The sequence below is a fragment of the Vitis vinifera genome, chromosome 14 (assembly GCF_030704535.1).
Source record: "Vitis vinifera cultivar Pinot Noir 40024 chromosome 14, ASM3070453v1".
Taxonomy (NCBI): Eukaryota; Viridiplantae; Streptophyta; class Magnoliopsida; order Vitales; family Vitaceae; genus Vitis; species Vitis vinifera.
Window position 1 is genome coordinate 7,759,739 of NC_081818.1, and position 21,629 is coordinate 7,781,367.

General features: G+C 34.5%; 1 protein-coding gene across 1 annotated transcript; it reads right to left on the minus strand.

The window, feature by feature from the left end:
- Nucleotides 1-1,281: 1,281 nt before the first annotated feature.
- Nucleotides 1,282-19,376, minus strand: LOC100243373 (myosin-9). Its single transcript, XM_010661838.3, has 38 exons — nucleotides 18,876-19,376; nucleotides 18,252-18,380; nucleotides 14,274-14,417; nucleotides 14,008-14,153; nucleotides 13,685-13,841; nucleotides 13,510-13,568; nucleotides 13,006-13,165; nucleotides 12,772-12,921; nucleotides 12,512-12,648; nucleotides 12,278-12,424; nucleotides 12,041-12,142; nucleotides 11,860-11,917; nucleotides 11,679-11,780; nucleotides 10,697-10,734; nucleotides 10,376-10,502; nucleotides 10,128-10,298; nucleotides 9,797-9,928; nucleotides 9,584-9,693; nucleotides 9,352-9,412; nucleotides 8,851-9,028; nucleotides 8,413-8,618; nucleotides 8,199-8,318; nucleotides 6,929-7,027; nucleotides 6,362-6,583; nucleotides 5,498-5,637; nucleotides 4,584-4,695; nucleotides 4,447-4,494; nucleotides 4,094-4,348; nucleotides 3,838-3,993; nucleotides 3,550-3,756; nucleotides 3,294-3,437; nucleotides 2,962-3,032; nucleotides 2,768-2,867; nucleotides 2,630-2,686; nucleotides 2,481-2,537; nucleotides 2,317-2,397; nucleotides 2,095-2,177; nucleotides 1,282-1,644 (listed from the first exon to the last, which is right to left on the minus strand). The coding sequence occupies exons 1-38, from the start codon at nucleotides 18,876-18,878 to the stop codon at nucleotides 1,521-1,523; spliced, it is 4,593 nt and encodes a 1,530-aa protein (XP_010660140.1). The 5' UTR covers nucleotides 18,879-19,376; the 3' UTR covers nucleotides 1,282-1,520.
- Between the last annotated feature and the right edge of the window lie 2,253 nt (nucleotides 19,377-21,629).

Below are 21,629 nucleotides of genomic sequence, written 5' to 3' on the forward strand. Positions count from 1 at the left end.
CACTTGATTAACACTCAAAATTGAGGTTTTCTCATACTTAAAACAAGGATTTTATAAAACATTTCGAGTGTCAATCCACTCTTTTAACTTAAATCTATGCTAAGTCCTCAATTGGGGACTAATATGTTTGTTTATCTACTATAGAATGCAACCAAAAAAAAAAAAAAAGAGAGAATAAAAAGTGTGATTAAGAAGATTTTCATGCCAAAATATATTTAATAGATAGCTTTTGGTCCTAAACCATAGATCCCTCTCATTATGAATTCAACACTAAATTGTGAAAATTCCGAAATACATTTCTTTTTACTTTATTTATTTCATTAAATATTTTAGAAAATCATCTTTCACATTTTTTATTTTAATTAATTAATATTTATCACTAGGAGGAAGAATAGTACTTCATTGCTACAAATATGGATTATTGAAACAAATAAGACATGTATTTGGATCTTTTCCTTTAACTTACAATATTGTACTTTTTATGACAATGGATTATGGAAATGTGTGACTTGAACTTTTGATTAGGCCTTGCAGATATATACCTTTATCTAAAATTCACAACCAAATGTGTCTTTGTTCTAACCACCGCATAAGCCCCAAACAGAATATGATAGATTGGTTTGTTTATTTTTTATTTAAATTTGATGGACAATTAATATTTTGAACTCAATAACTAAATATATTAATGTTGATCTCATAGGATAACAACTCGAATACTATAAGTTGTAGTGATTTTTTCTCTAGTTTTTTTCTTGATAAGTATATGAACTAAGGCTTAAACTTTAATACAAAACAGAAGTTCTGTCAACACCTATAAAATCAAGGATGTTCGATCAACAAGAATTCATCAACCACCAACTAATTAGATAAATGATCTCTTAACTTTCATTCTGCATCTTTTCCTATTTAGAGTTCATTTAGTTGTACCAATAGACTGCAAACTTACTGCACCTTCTTGAGCAATATTTCCAAAGTAAGTGAACATGTCAATTTTCACTAGGATAATGCACAATTGGAATGGAGAGAATCCATGAAAAATGTACTTTAAGCACTTGATGAAAACAATACTGTGGATATTGTCAAATTATTTAAGAGAAAAAAGTTAGAGGGATGTCAACAAGTTAATAAAATCAAATAGAACAGTGATGGAATGGTTGAAGAATACTAGGTATGATTAGTAGTGAGGATATTGTCAAATTATGTAAGAAACCACCAATATGGCTTCCCCGATTGGAAGAGGAACTTCTGATGAGTACAGCCTTCACAAGAAAAAACCAGAGGGGAAAAATAACTAGTTGTATAACACAAAGGAAAATTCAATGTTACATTGGGTAGGGAGCAAGGGAATTTCAATCTCAATGGAAAAAAGTTTCCAATGTGAATCAAAATTAACAATGATCAACCCCATTAAGACAATCCACAATTAAAGAGGTTGTGAAGTAAATCTACAAAAATTGATAATCATCAGAGTTAGATGCTGAAAGAGAAGCCGTCCAGCCTCATGGAATGAGAGAAAGTGATTAATCAGCACGCGGCAACAAGAAACTAAAGCCAGAATTCTCACGAATAAGTGGTGGTGGTTCAATGTCAGATATGTCTATTTGTTCCATAGACTTTGATATATCATCAACTGAAAATGGAATGCTGCACCATAAATGATATTATCAGCATCCACTTTGAGAATATAACACGTCAGAATAGATGTATAAGAGCTTTTTTTTTTTTTTTTTTTTCTTTTTGGCTACTACTAAAGCTTTACCAAGTTATGTCTAGATCGGTTCTTCTTCCAATCTCTATCTAATCTGTTACATCTTTTAGGCTTAGATCATTTTATGAATAAGCACATTTAAAATCCAAGTACACATTACAATAAGCCTAAAATTATATAGACTGCTAAAATCCTCAAGCAGTTTGCAAGTCTAATTATCATGCATTTTGGATTCTGAATATAAGATTAAAGTTTTTAAATAACAGTTGAAGATAAAACAGAATAACTTTCTTTACACCCATTCCAGGTATATTTCCAATCAGGTTAATATGAAATGAAAGAAAAGGAAAGAACATATCATCAGATAGTTGAATTTTGTAACCTACCTTGAATCATCATCCAACAGGAAAGAATTGCTGACTGCATTGTTCGAATCTTCAGTCATCAACACCCTCATGTTGGATATAACCTAGATGGCAACATTCACAAGGCAAAACTTACCATAGTTAGTTTTTCCTAATTTATGTAGTGCTATGAAAATTATCATACTTCCTTGTGACAAAGATGGCTCGAACCTAGTTTGAGTAATGGCATCCATAGAAACTTACATCTGGGGACACACTATGCGTGCCATACTTGTCATCCCAGTACATTGTACTGATCCGATACAGCTGCTGTATACTGAGCACCTGCAAATGGAGAAACAAGATTGGTTGAGATAAGGTAGATGTGAATGTTATCTCTCATTTTTGTCTATAGGAACACTGGTTACCGGGCATAGGTCATGGCTTATTTCATCAAGGGTTTTCTTTGGCTTTTGATGTATGACCTGAATCAGGAAATAGAAATGTCAAGATTTCCCCAATTCTTATTTCTTCAGCCTTAGAACAAGTAATGATGAGATGAACTGCAAAGGTTTACCAGAAACCCAATAGCCTGCCTGATATGCTTGAGCTCATCCCAAGCTGAACCTGCATACTGCAATTTTTTTTTTTTTTTGTTTATTCAGCAAGTAGGTTATTGTACAATAATGAAATGAAGGCACAGAAACCAAGATACCTCATCGGTTGCCTTGTAACACCAATGTTCCAGTTCAGCCAGTCCTGCTTTAACATATTCACCATTACTAAATGAACAGCACTCTCGTCGTAATAGAAGGCTGCAACCATAACAATGTGTGCAAGACCATAAGGAAAAAACTTCAATCTGCGGTACAGAAAATTACTATAGAATATGAAATACTGACTCTATACCTGTTGAATAATTGGACATTGATGAAAGAAAATATTTGTGTGAACACCTTACGAACTAAAAATGGGGGTACCTGGAAACAGAAGAGGTGGGAAAAGGTATTTCACTGTAAATATGATTTCAGAACAAATACCATAAGAGCAGGAAAAGAATTTTCCTAGCATGGTCTTGCCAAGTAATGGACAAATAATTTGCCAAGTCAGATAGTTTGAGTTGGCTTAGGCATGTACTCAAGAGACACGAAATATGCCAAGAGTAACACAGACAGCCAATCATTATCATTTAGGTAAGGAAAAGGGCATAATGAAAAGAAATCCGCTGGACCCCCACTAACATGATTTGCTTTCAAAGTATTCAAGAAATTTCCAAGGCTCTTCACAATCCCTTGCCAATGAGCAATCAAAGCTTGTTGAGCTGCAGTGTTTGCAACAGAACGTGACGGTCCCTTAACTAAGCTTGCTCTTGATATTCTTGGTGCCTAATTCATTATTATCCAAAAAAGAAATTTATACACATAAGTAATTCAAAAGGAAAGTCAATAAAAGAGTTTATTGTCATGACTGGGTGCATAAATGATCAGATTCATGTACCTGGATGCACAACCCCAGTAAAGGAGAAATCTCTTTCTTCAGATTATCACGAATCATTCCATAAATTTTCTCTACATATGCTGTAAGCTGCTGTTTGAAAAGCAGCGCTGGGTATTTGGCTTCAACTTGGCGTAAAGTTTCCACTCCACCGGTTAGACCACCATTTGTGAAGGAAAGATTAACTCCTTGTGGAGCTCCACGAAAACTCTGTAAAGAAAATTATACAAACAGATTTGAACAGAAAAGAATTTTTTCTGAAATAAATAATAGGTTCGAGAGAGATTGTACCTGTGTCATCCTTCCAAACAATGTAGCTGATGATGATCGACGGCGCTGTGGAGCCATTCCAGCTGCACCACTTGCTTTCAATGTGCGCTGGAGTAGTAACAGAAGAGTTGAGGCATTGGATAACCAGTAGGCCAAAATGTCATTGTTATCCTGGGTCTGCAATCAGAATGGAATATTTAAATAAAAAGGGAAGCTACTAATCATAAAAGAAGAAGATAATGCACCATACTAGCATATAGGATTGAACAATTCAAACCTCAATAGCCTGGCCTATTGTCTGGATAATCCGGTCAAAAACACTAGTCCGTTCAACTTCAAATGATCTCCATTGCAGGAGGCATTTGTATATGATACAGGCAGCAATTGGTCTACTTCCTGCAAAGCCTAAGTGTTGTGCAATGCATCGAATGAGCAGTTCCTGATTCTCCTGCTGCTTCTCATTGAGTGATTTTTGTGGTTTCTCCTCTACTTCAGAAAACTCCCTTTGGTTTAGTGAAGGGCTATGCAGATCCTAATAATTTTAAAGGTGATCAATCAAAGAGAAAGAAAATATTGCTTTCACAAAACAGACCTTTAAGTTTGAAAGAGATTTTTAGCAATTTTACATACCAAAGAAGTCCTTGCATCCCCTGCAACATGACCACCTTCAGAACTCCTCTGCCAATTATCAGACATCAATAAGTTTCCTGAAACATCTATAACATTGAATATCAAACACCAATTTGACAAGTCATTTCTATGATTACCTGAACAATTGATTTGGAGCGTCCTGAAAGAAACTTATTGGGTGCCATGGACACAGCCTGTTGACGGAGAACTTGATTTTCTGATTCTAAATTAGTAAGCTTCTCCTCTAGCCTAATTACAGAAGTTCAAGTGTTTGGTTAACCGTACTACAAAAGGACTGGTACTGACTACTTTCCCAATATAAACATGTAACTGCTGCATAGAACATGGGAAATGGTACTAGAAATGGACAAAAGAAGTTGAAGTAGTTCAAATATTTAACTTCAAAACATCAATGGTCAAACATCAAATGTTAAATGCACAAGACAATTTCAACACAAATAAACAGTAAGGTCAATATAACTTTTGAAGAAACTAAAACATCAATGCTTAAACATTAAATGTAAATGCAGATTAATTTGTTTCTTCTACTTCTTACAGAGATAAAAAGGGGGGAAATAACTAATGCATAGAACTAAGAACTTATTTTTGTATTTGGTTAGTGAATTCCTCTCTTAAGATCATAACTAATTCAGTCACAGACCAAGCACTTTTTGCATTTATAGCTGTAGTCCAGCAACTGGTCAATTGATCTATCCAGTAGCTGATTATGAGAACTTTCAATTGGAACTTTAAATTCTTTCATTTATGTTAAGAATGGATATTTTTCAGTAACAGTGTTACATGCAGTCAGAATGGAACTATTTGTTTTTGAAGTATTAGACTAGCGAACCATACATTTGAGAATGTGGTCGGTTTAACAATCTTCCTTACAGAGATTTGATTGCTGTCATGATCATTTGACACTTTGTCTGACTTTACACTAAAAATTATCTATTCATGAAAACTTTCAAGAAAACCACATATAAGATGTCCACAAGATAAATGAAAATCAGTAACATGAGGGAAAATCATTCTTAAAGTGTTATGCTACCTGCTCAATGATTCCTGGAGTTGCTGAACCTTTTTTTCTGTTTCTTCTAATTTTTTATGTCTTTCTTCACTAGATTCTTGGGCTTCAGTATATTTCTTCTCAGAATTGTCAGCTCTTTCTTTTTCTGACTGCAACAAGGCCTGTGGGGACATAAAGGTTAAGATCATCAAAATAACAAGATCATTATCCAGTGCTAGAAATATAAAAAAACCTATGCCCACCCAGTTGAATCTTAGTTAAATTTGTAAAGCTTACATGCATCCTGTTATAGCTATAGTTAAAGTTTGGCAACATTAGTTGTTTCACTAGTAAAGTTTAACCAATCCAATCACTTCAGGCTAGCTCAAAGCTGCAAAACAGCACTGATGCTGATTTAGTCATTTCACAGATAAAGCAGGATAAATAATGCATCCCAAGACTTTTACCTTTTTGGTGAACCACCTGTTTAAGTAATCATTAGATGCGGCCCTTTTGATTCAAATTATTATAACTAACTAGTTATGTCGATGATCTCCGCCATTTTTATTTTGGCACCAAATTTCACTCAAATTATATAAAGTAATAAACTTATCAGATTGCAAATTGACTAAACAGAACTTTACTAAATTTAAAATCCAAAATGTAGGTGCAACTCTTTACTAAATTTAATACCTCCTACCTCATCATGTTGATCTATTATTATCTACAATCCATAATCTAGTCAATAAAAAATTTGCCCTTACTCTCTAAAAATCATTATGCCGTGTGATTTTTGGTTCATGTTGGTTATTCTGAGTGCAATAAAATTCAGAAAACTTTGCAAAGGTATCTATGTCCAAATGCAGAAGAGAATAGGTAGTAATAATTTGGGTCAAACCGCATTACCTTGAAGCTCTCCACTTCTGCTGTTAGAGACTCAACTTTTTTGGTATCTTCAACAATAACTGGGGTTTCTTTAATAACAGGTGGTGCCTCTTCAATAGCCTTTCTTGCAGCCTCTCGTTCCTTGACAAGTAATGCATTTGTTTCATCAACTTTGGTTTGCATAGCTTGCAAAGAATTCTGCAATTTTGCTATCTCCTGTGCTTTTGCTTCTTCTAAGTCAGTCTGTGCACATGGTTTCAGATTTTGGATGAGAGTGTGTACATTAAACAGGACAAATTAGAATTTCTAAGTCCTTAAGATGGTGTAGAATAAAAAAATTAAGCACTTAAAAAAGGTTGAAGTCAAATAGTTTCCTGTTAGATTTTTTAATTGAAAGTACATCACTTGGTGCAAGAACAAAAGAATCTTTTGGTGAATTCTTTTTTTTTTTCTTTTGATAGGTAATTTTTTTCTTAATTCTAAATGTGTCACAATCTTGGATCTCAACTTCTCAAAGCAGACGAACACATAAGACTAGCAATATCTTCTAGACTAATTAGTGGCTCTCCTCAGAATATAAATATTTACCCTTAAACGCTTTTCCAACTGTAGACGCCATGTTAAATCCTCCACTGTTTTTTCGAGCTTGTCCTTCGCTTCTTTAAGTGCACCTGTTTCTCTTGCAGCCTACAAAAAATTGGTAAGGGATATTAGCATCCAAGCTGGGAAAAAGAAAAAATTCATGATATACTGCCTTCACCAAAATGGAATACCATACATAATCCTTTTATATCATTAACGGGATGGAGACCATGTGGTTGTGCAGAAAGTACTTAATAAAAAATGGCTCAGCCTAGCTTCAGTCTTCTGTCTACATCTTACATTAGTTATCGATGCAAAGGCAAAACTTTTTGGCTGAAACCTGAATCTACAGGGAAAGGATAGCTGTTCACTTGATTAACAATAAAGAGGACAGCTTAATAATACCTTCATCTGTTTGTAGATTATATATAGTACCTCAAATTTACTACCAGGCACATGGAACAAATATCAGTTTATCTTACTAAGTCTTTTTTTTTTTGTGCAAACATCATATTCAGATATAGATTTAATAAAAGTGAGACAAATGAGTCATGTAGAAATTGAGAACTCAATTATATCTTAAACAATGATGATGAATATATTAGCTAAACTACTATACACCCTAAATCAACAAATCAAAACTTCTAGGTGCATACGGTGCAGCTAAAGCCTTAAATCCACTAATTGGGGGTACCTACAAAATCCTTTTTAGATTCTGGATTCTGGGTCCATGAAGTTGTAACTTGGGGGTTTACTCATCATCTAAGTCATCTACAAAAAGCAGACTTCCCTCACCCAAGCTTAGGATTGATAAAACCTTACTCCCATTCCAATTTATAATTGTGTTAAAAGCCAGGGAAAATAATCAATCCTTGTACTAAACAAGGTAAGCCATCATCCCTGTTACAGTGCATGATATACAGTGTGAGGTCAAATCCTACAAGCTTAAGCTTTTAGGAAAATTGGTTGTTCATCATGGAATTAGAGCCTTGTTTGATGGGAGGTCATGTGTTCGAACCTTGCAACCATATATTTGTATCCTCAATTAATTAAGCCTAAAAAAAGGCTGATTGTGGTTGTTTGCTTATGGGCCAATGTGTCTCTCCATGTGTGAGTATGGGGCCGCACGTGAGGGAGGGTGTTAGAGTGCACGATATACATTATAGGACCAACTCCTACAAGCTTAATCTTTTAGGAAAATTGGTTGTTCAACAATCCCCATTAATGTACTGGCACTTTTGCCCAACTCCTATGGCAAAAGACAAACAATGCTGACCATTTTCAGCTTCCTGAGCTCTTTCTTGGCTACTCTTCCCCTCCATCTGCATTGTGAAACTATTGCTCCTCTCTTGAGCTTCTTGTAGAATGAGAAAGCTCTATGACAGCGCCACCGGGCCTGCATATAGTTTTTTAAAAGAGCATTTATTATTCAGAATTCAGTATACAGGGAAATTGGCTTTCAAAATATATAATGGTAAGAATAAAATAACCTGAATAACAATTGCTGCTTTAGTTTGCTTCCTAAATCTGAATTCTCTATGAGCAGCCATTGCTCTTAAGCCTGTCTGCAAGACAAGCACTGATACTCGAAGCTTGTTAAAGGTTTTTCTGGCTTCATGTCTACGTATGTTCTTCTGAATTTTCACAGCAGCAGCCTCTCTTCTCATGCTCTCATAAAGTTTGCAAGCCAGCATTCCTACAATTCATATAAAAGACATATGAAAATGGAATTGAAAAAGGAAAATGAACGATCAGTCAATTGATGATCCAGAGAGCTATGCTGCAAAAGAAAAATGGATAGGAAGAAACTAAAACTACAACCATATCCTTCCAATAAGAAGAGTGGCTCAAAAAACCATGCTTTCAAGAAACAACTCTACATTTAGTTGTGAACTATGTTCATGCTTTGTTATTTTCAAATGGATTACCTCTCCATAAAGATTGCACATGAATGGTAGCCTTTCGCAATGCAATAAAACGTTTGCGAGCATGATAAGTCCGTATACGCCTTTGGATAGCCTTTGCTGCATTACTAAGTACCTCTGCTCTTCGTGCATCTAATTCAGCCATCTGACCAGCGCGTAAGAAAACCTTTGTCTTACCTATCTGCAAGCAATTTAGTGGAGAATCAAATATATACCTCTTGCCAAAGATATGGGTGGATGCATGGGAATTCATAATTTATACGTATATAAAACCAAAACATGATAATATTTTGCTTAACATAATTCAAGGTTCACAAAAGTCTGTGTTTGTAAATTTTTGAAAGGTATAGATCAGAAATTATTCTATAGGGATGCTGCAATATGCTGGATGCCAGCAATAACTGAATGAAGTGTACTATTTACACAAATATGATGTGATCAAGGAACCTGTGTTTCATTTGTTATCACCAGTCAATACAGGCAAAAAAGAAATTCCTGTATTACCTGAAACCCCTTAAGCCCCTTTTTCTCCAGAATCTTTCTGCATGCAACCTTTTCATCATAGCTGCTTATACATGCAATAGATTTGAAAAGGAGAATATGAACATCTACCCAAGTAAAATCAGAAATTCTCAAAAAAAAGAAAAGAAAAAATCCAACTAGCCTAGTACCCAGGCAGCAAACAAATTACAAAATTTCCACTCAGGCTTCAATTTAGCCAAAAGAGGGCACTTACTTCCCTTCTAAAACTTCTTGAGCAAGAATTCCAAATCGATTTAGGAATTCAAAAAAAGGACGGCGTGTAGGATACCCAGCACAACTGATTCTGATGGCCTCTAAAACACCCTACACAGAAACCAGTTAGTGACAACTGAATGAATTAAAACTAAGAAAATTTGAATATGTAAGTGAAAAAAGCTTAAAACTACAAAAGTTAAATTGTACTCACACCACAACGTAGTTGTTGCATGATATTGACATTCTCAAATATGGCAGGTTTTAGAAGGTTGTTTGGCTTTACACATCTGATGTAGTGAGGTTCTGTGGAGTTTAATGTGTCCATCAATTGCTGTAGTTGTAGCTGCATCATTAGATCGTAACAACATTAGCTGTCAACTTCTTGCACTAAAAAAAACACAGGGAGCAGTGGGAGAAGTGCTGTAAAGTGGTAGTTGGGTTTATGCTCTTATCACAATACTTCCATGGTTGTGTTACATTGAGTTGTCCTGTTGAAGTAAAAGCCATCACCATCCTCACCAGGATAACAGAAGAAAAGATACCTTAAAACGAGAACCAATTGAAGAGAACTTAGAAGATTTGGCAGACTCTTCAGGGAGTGGAGGGAAAAGGCCTGCTACAAAAGTACATTTAGAAGCACCCAACAAGTCTTGATGTTCTGGAACCACATAGTCTTTGTTTTTGTCTAAAAATTGGTCAGATTGATATAGGACCTGAAAATAAATATTATAAGGGAAAATATCTAAATGCAAAAGCAGCCAGCAGTAAGCAGCAACTGATGACAACATACCTCCCCAGCATAATGAGAAATAGTGAAATCTGTGCGAGATAGTTTTGGCTTGATAAAGCGCTTGTGAACTTTAAATGTCTGATAAAGCTTCTGTGAGAATGTTTCATGTGTTGATTTTGGAAACATGCTGCAAAACAAAAATTCCCAGTGAACAACAAGCTTAAAAACCTATAAATTTTCCTAAAAGAAACATCAGACTTCTAAGATCAATGTTCTTATTAGAAACTAACACTTCTATTGTAGCATGTTAAATGAACTACAGCAACCTTCCTCAGACAAGAAATAGAGAAATTTTATAGAAAAATGCAGAGAATTTTGTACCAAGCTTCATCTAGGAGAGCAACGATTCCACCGGGTTTCTGCCAAAAAAAAAAAAACATAATTTCAAGTTTGTGGATGAAAGCAAATTCCAGTATCCAGGTCCAAATGGAAGGACAAAAAACAAGCTTGCCATATACTAAAACATGAAAAAAGGGGTATATAAGGTAAAAATGCTCCTTTGGTGAAAATAATTTTCAGTTAAAATAACCTTCCAAGAGAGAAGTTTTAGTACTTAACATTTCAATAAACCTGGTAAGTCTGTTTTCAGGAGCAACCAATATAACCACAATCCAAGATCATTGAAGTTCATTCTGTTAAAATGCTTTTCAGAGCCATAGAAAAATTATTCTTGTTTACATAAAATCAACCAAAATTGTAATTGCAGTAGAATCCTTTGCCTATTAGAAACCAAAAATAGGAGCTTGAAGGTTTTTAAAATGAGGCACCAAGTGGCAGATGCAAACATTCTAGTATACCCTAGCCATTCTAGCACTCATATAAGCCACATGAGGAGTATGAGGCATCATTATCAGAAGTGCACCAGTCCAGATGGTAGGACCAGTAACCTGGTCACCCAGTCACCATTTTCTTAAAAGATATGGTTTATACACAAACATGCTAGCTTGATGGACAATTTTTGACCAGGCAGGTGGCGAGAATAAAACTCTTAACTGCCTTGAGAAATGTGATGCAACAGACAAGTATTCAATCTGCAATCTGACTTATGACAATGGCATATCGACCATTTTTCTACAGCAACATCCTTCTTACTAGTTACCTCCTCTTTATGTCTAACAGCTTGTCTAGGCCCAGATAAATGAATAGAACAACTTTTGAATCACATTTATATAAATGCACTAATAAATGTCTGAGTAAGCTCAACCCTCTAAATCGGTTGGTATCTGCTTCAGTTTTGATAACTAGGATATAAGGTTCATCGTCACTAATCAATGGCTATTAATGCAGAAGAAAAGAATAAAACCTTTTCAATGAGATCCAGGACATCTTGATTATCAACAAATTCAATGTAGCTCCAATCAATTTCTTCTTTTGTATATTCTTCTTGTTCCATCTTGAAGACATGCTGAGAATTATCAACAAAGCATCTTAAGTAAAAATAAAATTTGAATCAAAGCTGAAACGGTTATGGTCTGAGAAGTTACCTGGTTAAAATGTTGCTGCAGCTTCTCATTTGTGAAATTAATGCAGAATTGCTCAAAACTGCACAGCATGATATGATGAAATTAAGTTACAAGTACTGCCAAGCCCTTCAGAGATAACTATATAAAACATTATCTTAATATTTTATTATTGACTTGTTTTGGCTTTTCTAGCAGCTGTTACCTGTTAGTCTTAAAGCTTTCAAAACCGTAGATGTCAAGGACCCCAATAAGAGATTTTGAATTAGGATCTTGTCCAATTGAGACATTAATTTTATCCACCAACCTGCAGATATTAAGTTAAGCACACTTAGCATCCCAGTCCTTGGTCTGTTTTGTCTATTATTTAGGAATTAAAAACAATTTAAATAACCCAAGTGAAGAAAACTAATAAAATTATTCCAAAAGTTTATCATCTTACCAGTCAAACAATCGAGAATATATTGTCTTAGCAAAACCATCCCTGCTAACTGTTGCAGCAAGAGGATCAAGACTTCGCTTTATAACTTCTTCGGGGGTGATCATGACACGTTTACATAATGCATCTTCCAAGGCCAGAGGGTCACACCTGAAATAAAGATTAAACTCAATCTATAATATATAAAGAAATATATCAAATGTCAGAACATAAATGTGAGTTGGACTTCACTCATACATTAGAAGCTCTGCTGTCATTTTAAGATGGAATTTTGCCTTGTCATCTTTTGGAACTGAAGAATCAACTTCCTTTCCCTTAGTAAATTCAATGTTGCCGATATGGAGAATTGAAGCAACAACTCTGAAGATTGCTTCCTGGAGAGAGTGAGGGAGAGAGAGGGAGGGAGAGGGAGGGGGAGAGAGAGAGAGAGAGCATTTTTCTCAATTCAATGTTATAAAGAAGTTGAATATATGCAATAAACATAGTTTTACATATACCTGTTCCTTTTCACTTATTCCAACAATATCCATAGCTCTCCTAGTGGCAAGATAGTCGTGGGCATCACTCACACCAACCAGTTCATAGCAATTTGACTGGTTCAGATAGTGAAATGATTTGGGGTTTCCTAGCTTGTATTTCTCAATTTCCTGGAAACATATTAACATTAGTTATTTTGATAAATTGAAAAAATTGAACATCTCAGTAGCTCAGTCATCCCAACTGGAAGATACCTCCTGTGGTGCTGCACAAAGAAGGTAGAAGCAGTGGTAATTGCGTTCAGGATCAGAAATTTGGCACACACGAGATCTCTCTAGAAGATAAGTTCTGATGGCCGCTCCAGATATTCTTCCTTGCTTATCAAACTGGATCTCAACAAATTTACCAAAGCGGCTGCACCAGGATTAATTTTAGGAGAAACATCAAAACCAAAACTAGAAAAAGTCTCCGGAATTTTACCATGTTTATAAATAGTCAACAAATAAATTAAGAGGAACTGGTTCATGCAATCAACACTGCCCATAAAAAAAATAAAAAATAAAATAAAAGAAAAAAACGATACAAAACTAGGTACCAAATTCACTAAATTGTCCTCCATGGTACAAAGACTGAGTGCTGGAAGCCAATGAATGAAACAAGTCAACATGGAATTGAAGTCAAGTTATATGATGAACAGGATTCATATCAGGATAGCCATTAGCACCATATTTCACCACTCAAGTTGAAGAATGTCTCACCTGGAATTATTATTTCTAACAGTTTTGGCATTGCCAAATGCTTCAAGAACTGGATTTGACTGCATTCATCAGAAAATATAGAAGTTCCGTAAGAGGTCATTAACAACATAATCAATAGAAAGTAACAAGCAACTTAAACTCAATTTAGTAGAAATAGAGAGTTTATCAATCATACTTCAAGAACTTGTTGTTCAACTGTGCGTCCTTCGGTAGCCACCCGACCACCCAGAAAGGCAAGGTACCGCATAAGCATTTTGGTTGTCTCAGTTTTACCTGCTCCACTTTCACCACTGACTAGAATTGAATTGCTTTTTCCTTCATTGATCATTGCCCTGTTTTGAATTGGACACTGGATCATCAGAAACGTCAAAGAGAGAGAGAGAGAGAGAGAGAGAAAGAATTCCTTGGCAACAAAAATGAACTGGGATCACCCATAAGCAAAAAAAAAAAAAGAGAGAAAGAAAGAGTTCCTTGGCAACAAAAATGAACTGGGATCACCTGTATGCAACATCAGCAACTGCAAAAACATGAGGACTTAGTTCTCCAAAAGGTGCCCCCTTGTATTGTTGCATCATGTGAGCATCATAAATATGAGGCAATCTTTGGAAAGGATTAATTGCGATAAGTATGTTTCCAGTATAAGTCTGCCATAAGATTTAACATTTGCAACAGATCTTGTTACATAGATCATAGATGCAGTAAGATTTTTCTATTAGAATAATGAGCAACGATTGACCAGTTTGAGATAGGTAAGAGAAGCATACATATATCTCATTGAGCTCATATCTAGATTTCAAGTTTTGTAAAACTCCAGGTTCATGCAAATAAGATAGCTTTGTCATGTCATCAACTCCACCAGCAGGAGCTTCCGTATCCTTTGGATATATTTTCAATAAATTCACAACAACCTTAGCATTACCAAAAACAAAAAAAGTCAAAACCATTAATCGGGGTAGAGAAATACAAGCAATCTGCAGGAATAGCCAATGTAGCCCCTATCTCTTAGAAAGAAGAGGGTAGATAGGTCCTTGAGTTGAGATAGAGAAGTTCTGGCCAATCAAGTAGGAGTTCTCACACAAGTTCAAGCTGCTGCACAAAATCTAATTTGGATATGCATGTGAATATAATTCATTATGATGTTTCCAAACAGAGAAACTATAGGATATTCTACAGTTTCTGCCGTAAAGAATACTGAAAATATGAAATATGATATACAAAATACACATGAAATGCATGTTTTCCTTCATTTATTTATTTGTGTATAAAACAGGGATTGAGACTTACAGTTCGGGAGAGGGAGAAAGCAAGATGTACATATTGTTATCAAAAACCACGACAAAGAACAGTAATAGGGAGAATAAAATAAAAAAATGAAAACAGTAAACACTCAAAGCACACAACAATTTATATGGTTTGTCCTAAAGTCTACATCCATGGACAAAGATGAAGAAGAACCTCCACTATTGTTCACAATCCTAGAGCTCTCAAATTCCAAAGCCTCAACTACACTCACAAAGATCCTTTAACTTAATTGTAGGAACAAATTTAGAAGTCACATCCATTGAACCCTTCACTATATTGATCTCCTCATAGTGTCTCCCACACTTTGTGAATAAGCAACAAAATCCTCATTAGCATACTTCTGAGGTGGTTTAATATGCCTTCTCATTTTGTCCCTAGCCAAATTGTATTATTGCTCTTCTGGTGCATTTTCTTTATCATCAAGATGTTGCACCTCTTCCTCATTTGGCTTTATTGAAAGCTTTTTTCTATGGTTCTTGAAGCTCTAGGCTCAAACTCCACCTTTACTATCACACTAGGTTTGTTTTCTATATCAAATTGTTTTCTTCTTTAGACTCAACATTGCATACTCTTCACAAGTCACATTCCTAGTAATCATAAATTTGGAAGATTTTGAATTTAAGCACCACAACCTGTACCCTTTTACAACATTTACATATCTTATAATATGTTCTTCCTTGCCCTTGGATCCAACTTAACTTCATTTACATGTACACAAGCATGACAACATAATTATAATAATAATTTACATAATCAACAAGGGAACCAAATCATACCCCTTCAGAAGCCCTACAATTAATAGAAATTGAAAGAGAATTATTCATAAGATAACAAGCTAAATTAATTGTTTCAACCTAAAATTCCTTCGACAACCCTGCATTTAAAAGTATACAACATGCTTTCTCTAGAAAAGTTCGATTTAACTATTTTGCAACACCATTTTGTTGTGGAGTATATGTGGCAATGCAATGTCTCATAATAATTTCATTCCTGCAAAAGTCATTGAACTATTTTCCATAGAATTCCAGGTCATTGTCAATTTCATCTATTTTCTTGTCTGCTTTTCGATCATAGCTTACCATCATCACTTGAACTTTCCAAAGACATCACTCTTATGTTTCAAGATATATACTCAAACCTTTCTAGAGCAATCATTGATGAAGGTCAATATCCATCTTCCACCACCATGTCATATAACCCAAGAAGGGCTCTAAAGATTTAAATAGATTTCAAAGTAACTTTAGTCTTGTGAATAGTTGCATTGCACGTAACCCTACATTGTCTCTTGAATACACAATGCTCACAAAAATCAAACTCTCCCATATTCTGCCTACCAAGCAAACCTTGTTAGCTCAAAATTAACAATCCTCTCTCACTCATATGCCTAAGCCGCATACTCCACAACCTGGTAGTCTTTGAAATTGTTTTTGAGGTTGAAACTATAGTTGCACCTATAACCGTGTTACCTTGCAATGTATAAAGACCACTAATTTTTTGTCATTTTATCACAACAAGAGCACTCTTTGAGATTTTCATAACTTCACATCTAACTTTATATGTGCAACCATTGAAGTAGAGTATCCCAAAGAAATCAAATTTTTCTTCAATTCGAGAACATGTCTTACAACAATTAATGTCCTTACAATGTCATCATGCATTTTAATTCCAATTGTGCCTATTCTAACAACCTTATAGGCTATCTTGTTTCCCATAAGAAGCTTCCCACCATTTATAACTCGGTAAGTACTAAACTGATCCATATTGGTAGGCATATGATAGGAGTGACTTGAATCAAGGATCCACCCATCACTTGAATTACTAACAATAATTGAAAAGGCATTTGCAATATCCAAATTTTCTTCTATAATTGGTGCGTTACCAGAATTAGAAGCTTTCCTTTCTTTTTTTTTACCTTTACATTCTAGACAATTTCTCACATAATGTCTTTCCTTGTTTCAATTGAAGCACTTGTTGTTTTCCTTACACTCTAATTTAGATATGGATTAACCTTTCCTATAATTATTTTTCTTTTCTATTCTCCCTCTAGCCACCAAGTCTACACCAAAGCTTTCTTCTCTATTCTTGAGACCCTTTTCTTCAACTTCTTTGAGTTCAGGGTTGCCCTACCATACATAATGGAATCCACAAATTACTTATAAAATTTTGGCATGGAACATATCAAAATTATGGCTTAGTCTTTGTCATCAATTCTAACATCAATATTCTTCAAGTCAATAATAGTTTTATTGAACTCATCAAGGTGATCTTCGTCACATACAAACTTTATAGCTTCAACCATACTTTGGGAGTCATATCCTCTACTACAACCTCACAAAGTACCTCGTTAGCCAAACATAATAGAATAACATTATGCACTTTCTTCATAAATTCATCATTCTCTTCATTAGACATCATCATTGGTAGAGCCTCTTTTACTTTTAGTGTTTTGAAAATCCTTGGTGAGCCAATAAGGCACACATCTTAACGCGCCCTAAACTGAAATCGTTTCTTCCATCAAACTTCTCAACCTCAAACTTTATCCCTATTCCAAGTCTAACAACCACTCTATCTTTTAGTGGTTTAGACAAAACCAGTTGAACCACCAAGGCATGCATCTTAATGCGTTAAAAATTGAAATCTTTTCTTCCATCACACCTCTCAACCTCAAACTTTGTCGCTATTCTAAGTCTAACAACCTTAAGCTCTAATAATAGCTTGTTGTGAAAAACCACGATAAAAGACAATAATAGAGAGACGAAAATAAGAGAATGAAAGCAGAAAACACTTAACAATTTACACGGTTCACCCTAAAGCCTACATCCACGGATAAAAATGAAGAAGCACTTCCACTATTGTTTACAATCCTAGAGCTCTCATATCCCAAAGCTCTAATTACACCCAAAAAGATACTCTCCCTTTTAATAAAAATCTCTTTCTATATATATATTCCCAATTACATAGGAAGATTTCATATAGGAAACTCATTACATAATTGTCAAAGATACCAATTCCTAAGAGAAGATCTCACTATAATTTCCTTTATATCAATAGGAAAGTTCCTTACATGAATATATCATAATAGGAAAAGATCAACGACTTATAAATTGACTTGAAATAGAATTTGAGACAATTTCCAACACATGATGATACTTGAGTCCAAAATGATCTATTTGGGCAATTAATAATAAATTTACACAAAAATAGGAAAAGATCCAAGCAAGTCAAAACTAGTTAGTGGAATAAAGGAAATGTTCATCCACTTGTCATCTATGTTAATACATGATAGAGCTAGTTCCCTTCCATAACTTACAAATTGTGAGAGAAAAAAAAAAGGATGATGAGGCTAATCATCAAGGATGCAAGTATAATATCAACAAACATGAAAAGAATATCATTAAAATGGCTAAAAAAGAAGAAGGTAAGACTTGATATCCATCCACCTTCTTTCCCTTAGTAAGCTCTATTTCAGCTTCTGCTCCATTGATTTTTGTTACCAGTCCATCAATCCAAGCTGCTTCTGGGTCTTCAACCCAGACTTGAGAACCTACAATAATGTTCACTGCAGTGCCCTGCAGCAATTAGAAATTATGTGCACATGTTAAAGGATAAATTTGTTTTCCAGAAAATGGATCTAGAACTTATTTTGAGATGAAAAAAAACAGTTATGTGGATTATTCCAGACAGGAACATAAAAGCATAGTGTTTGAATCACATTCATCCTCCTTGTCTTAATAATCTTAATGGAAAACACACGAGTTATTACCAACCTGGAGAAAAGTGAATGAAGGAACAAACACAAAGAGAGGCTCCTAGGAATGTGAAATTACTGCTTATCTCAAAAACCTAAACTTCTAAACAATGGAACCAGAATGCATATCAAGCTACCAGAAAGAGAATTCCTATTTGTTAAAATATGATGGAGAAATAAAGAAAGAAAATAGAAATTATTCTATAATCCCTAAGAAAACAAGTGAACACAAATAATAAAACCACATTTCAATAAAAAATGCTAAGAAGAAAATAATTCAAAATTCGATGAACGACTTTCAAAAGTAGAGATGTACCATTTTAAGCTTTAATCCAAAGCCCACGTATTCAAATCTCTGAGCGCATGAATTTCCCTTTCAGAATTTTCTCCATTCACCTCCCTAGCTGAAAATAACCTTTCTGCCCAAAATTTTGATGAATCTGGAACCAAACCGATAAAAAAAAATTAAACTTTGCATGATCTCCACTGCGACCCCATCATGGACGGTGGCAGAAAATGCGGGAAAATGCCATTTTCCCGAGAAAAAATGAAGGGAAACGAAGAGAAGAATCGATGGCGTTGAAGTGAATGCCAATGGGAACCGATTTTGTTGTTCCTGTGTTTGTTCTTTGTCGTCTTCGTGTCGCTCAGTTTGTGGAAGTGACATTCTTCAAGACGACCAGTAAATTCGTTTCCTTCGATTTCGCGCGGTCTTTCTCTCTCTAGAAACTGCTTCTCTCAAACTTTGCCCTTTTGTAGGAAATTCGTGGCTCCCAATTCCCAACTGTCTTCTCTTTCTACTTTCTCTCTCTAACTTTCACTGCCTGGTGTTGCAGTCGGTAGTTTAATATCATGCAACTCATCATTGTAGCCGTTCGATTCTGCTCCACCATATCATGACCAGGAGCTTTATTTTTGGACCATTTTCCCTCGAATCACAAAATCCTCTGATTCTTTTTGGTTTTGCAATAATCTATATATTACTCTCAATGTGAATAATATATCTTACTTCTAAAATTTTGATTGACAAAGATAAGCATAATTTCACTATTTTTTTTTAATTAATTAAATAATTTAAGAGGGGGTTTGAATAACCCGATTTTATAAATAAATATGATTTTTTTAGTTCTTATATGAAAATATAGAAAATAGTAATAACTTGTATATAAAACATACAAATTATTGCCTAAAAAGTAGAGAACTCAAAGAGTCCGGAATTGAAATAGAGACTTTAAAGAATATGCATATAAAATAGAGAAGTTCAATTTGAAAGATGAAATTTATCTTTTAAATAATAATCCATTAAGTTTATTTATGGGGTTTCTATTAGATAAAAATCTATTGAGCTATCGAATTATAAGTCGATACGTTGATAAGATAACACTAGATGTGTGTGATGTCAATAAGATAATGCAATGTGTAAAACTACTTGACCATTTGATGAAAAATATATTGATATTTGGCTAAATAGTCCTCATTCCTTTCTAATTTGGTTGAAGGAATTTGGTATTAGATGACAATTCCATGTCAATGAGCCTATGAGGTAGGTTATGTGCTAAGCCCATTAAAGCTCCCTAAGCCCAATACTAATCCAAGCATATATGAAGCATTTGGGCACTAGGTCATTAGTCACTTATGAGGGAAGCATAGAAAATATTTTTAATGTGATGATAACATAAATTTAAGTGGCTTTCTTTCTTAAAAGGAGCATAAAAACTAGTTATGACAAATCATGTTGAGATATCGTACCCGCACGATATCAATATAGGGGTAAAACATGATACGAGTAAATATGAACACAACTCATGTTTTGGCACAATACAACAAAATATCATAGGTGACCCAACTTGACATTGACTTGACTTACTAACACATTTAACTTGAATTTAATCTAAATAGTCTAAAAATCAACATAAATTATTAAATACTTTATATCTAAATGTAGACCAACATTAGCCTTGAGATGAGAGCACCACCTTATCCCTTGCCTTTACAATCACTACCTTGCCTGCATCTCTAAAAGGTTCAAGCCACTATCTCCATTGTCATCTCTCCCTTCCTATCATCATTTTTGTCCTTCACCATAATCATAGTCATCTTTCTCCACCAATTGTCATTGTTTTCATGGACTATCACTACCCTCTCCAACCAACATTAAATCTCCATAAAAGGAGAAGTTACCATTAATCTACTTATCTGTCTATAATGGGTGTAGGGTTGGAATAAGAAAAAATAGAGAAGATCAAGTAGTAGATGAGAGAATTAGATTAAGGTTGTAACATTTAGCCTTTTTTTGTAGGTGGCTTTTGGATGTGAGAATAGGCCCTTTTTTATTTATAGGTCTCCACTTATTTTATTTAACCTGGTTTTCAAATTTGGTGTGCACTAATTGGACCTTTTTTTTAAGTGTTTTTCTTTGGTGTGACAATAAGCTTGATATTCTACTAAACATGGCTTTAGCCTGGTTTTCAAATTTGGTGTGCACTAATTGGTCCTTTTTTAAAGTGTTTTTCTTTGGTGTGACTATAAGCTTGATATTCCACGAAACATGGCTTGGGTTGGTGGTTATCTTTTTGGTTTGCAATTATTTCTTGGAAAATACAATTATTTTTCCCTACATTTAAGTATCAAAGCTAAGCTTATCAATTGCTTAAGGTATTATGTGGTCTTGGACCAATATTTGAGATATTGTACTAAATGAAAAATGGTTTCGAGTTACCTTTTGAAATGTCAGAAAACTTGTCAATGAAACAACCAATAGAGATTTTTTTATCCTAAGTCATGGATGAAACTACAAATATAAGAACCACTGAGTTATCCATAGCACAATATCTTAACCCTCATTTCTATGAAGAAAATAGGGGAAAAAAAAAATTAAGAAAAGACTTTTGTTCCAAAAAGAAGACTCATCTTCTTTTTGATTTTTGATTTTTATTTTTAGAGAGAGATTTTTTATTTTTATTTTAATTTATAGTGACATTTTTTAGGTAGTTTTAAAACTCTAAGAAACTACTTTCCTAACACAATTTTTTATTTATTGGGTCGGGTCGGGTCAACCCACTTGGGCACC

Excerpts from the sequence above, each read along its gene's own strand:
- LOC100243373 (XM_010661838.3), bottom strand. Across the intron at positions 10,503-10,696 it reads GCTCTCCTAGATGAAGCTTG|CATGTTTCCAAAATCAACAC; the intron begins GTACAAAATTCT and ends TTTGTTTTGCAG. Across the intron at positions 7,028-8,198 it reads AGCTCAGGAAGCTGAAAATG|GCTGCAAGAGAAACAGGTGC; the intron begins GTCAGCATTGTT and ends AATTTTTTGTAG.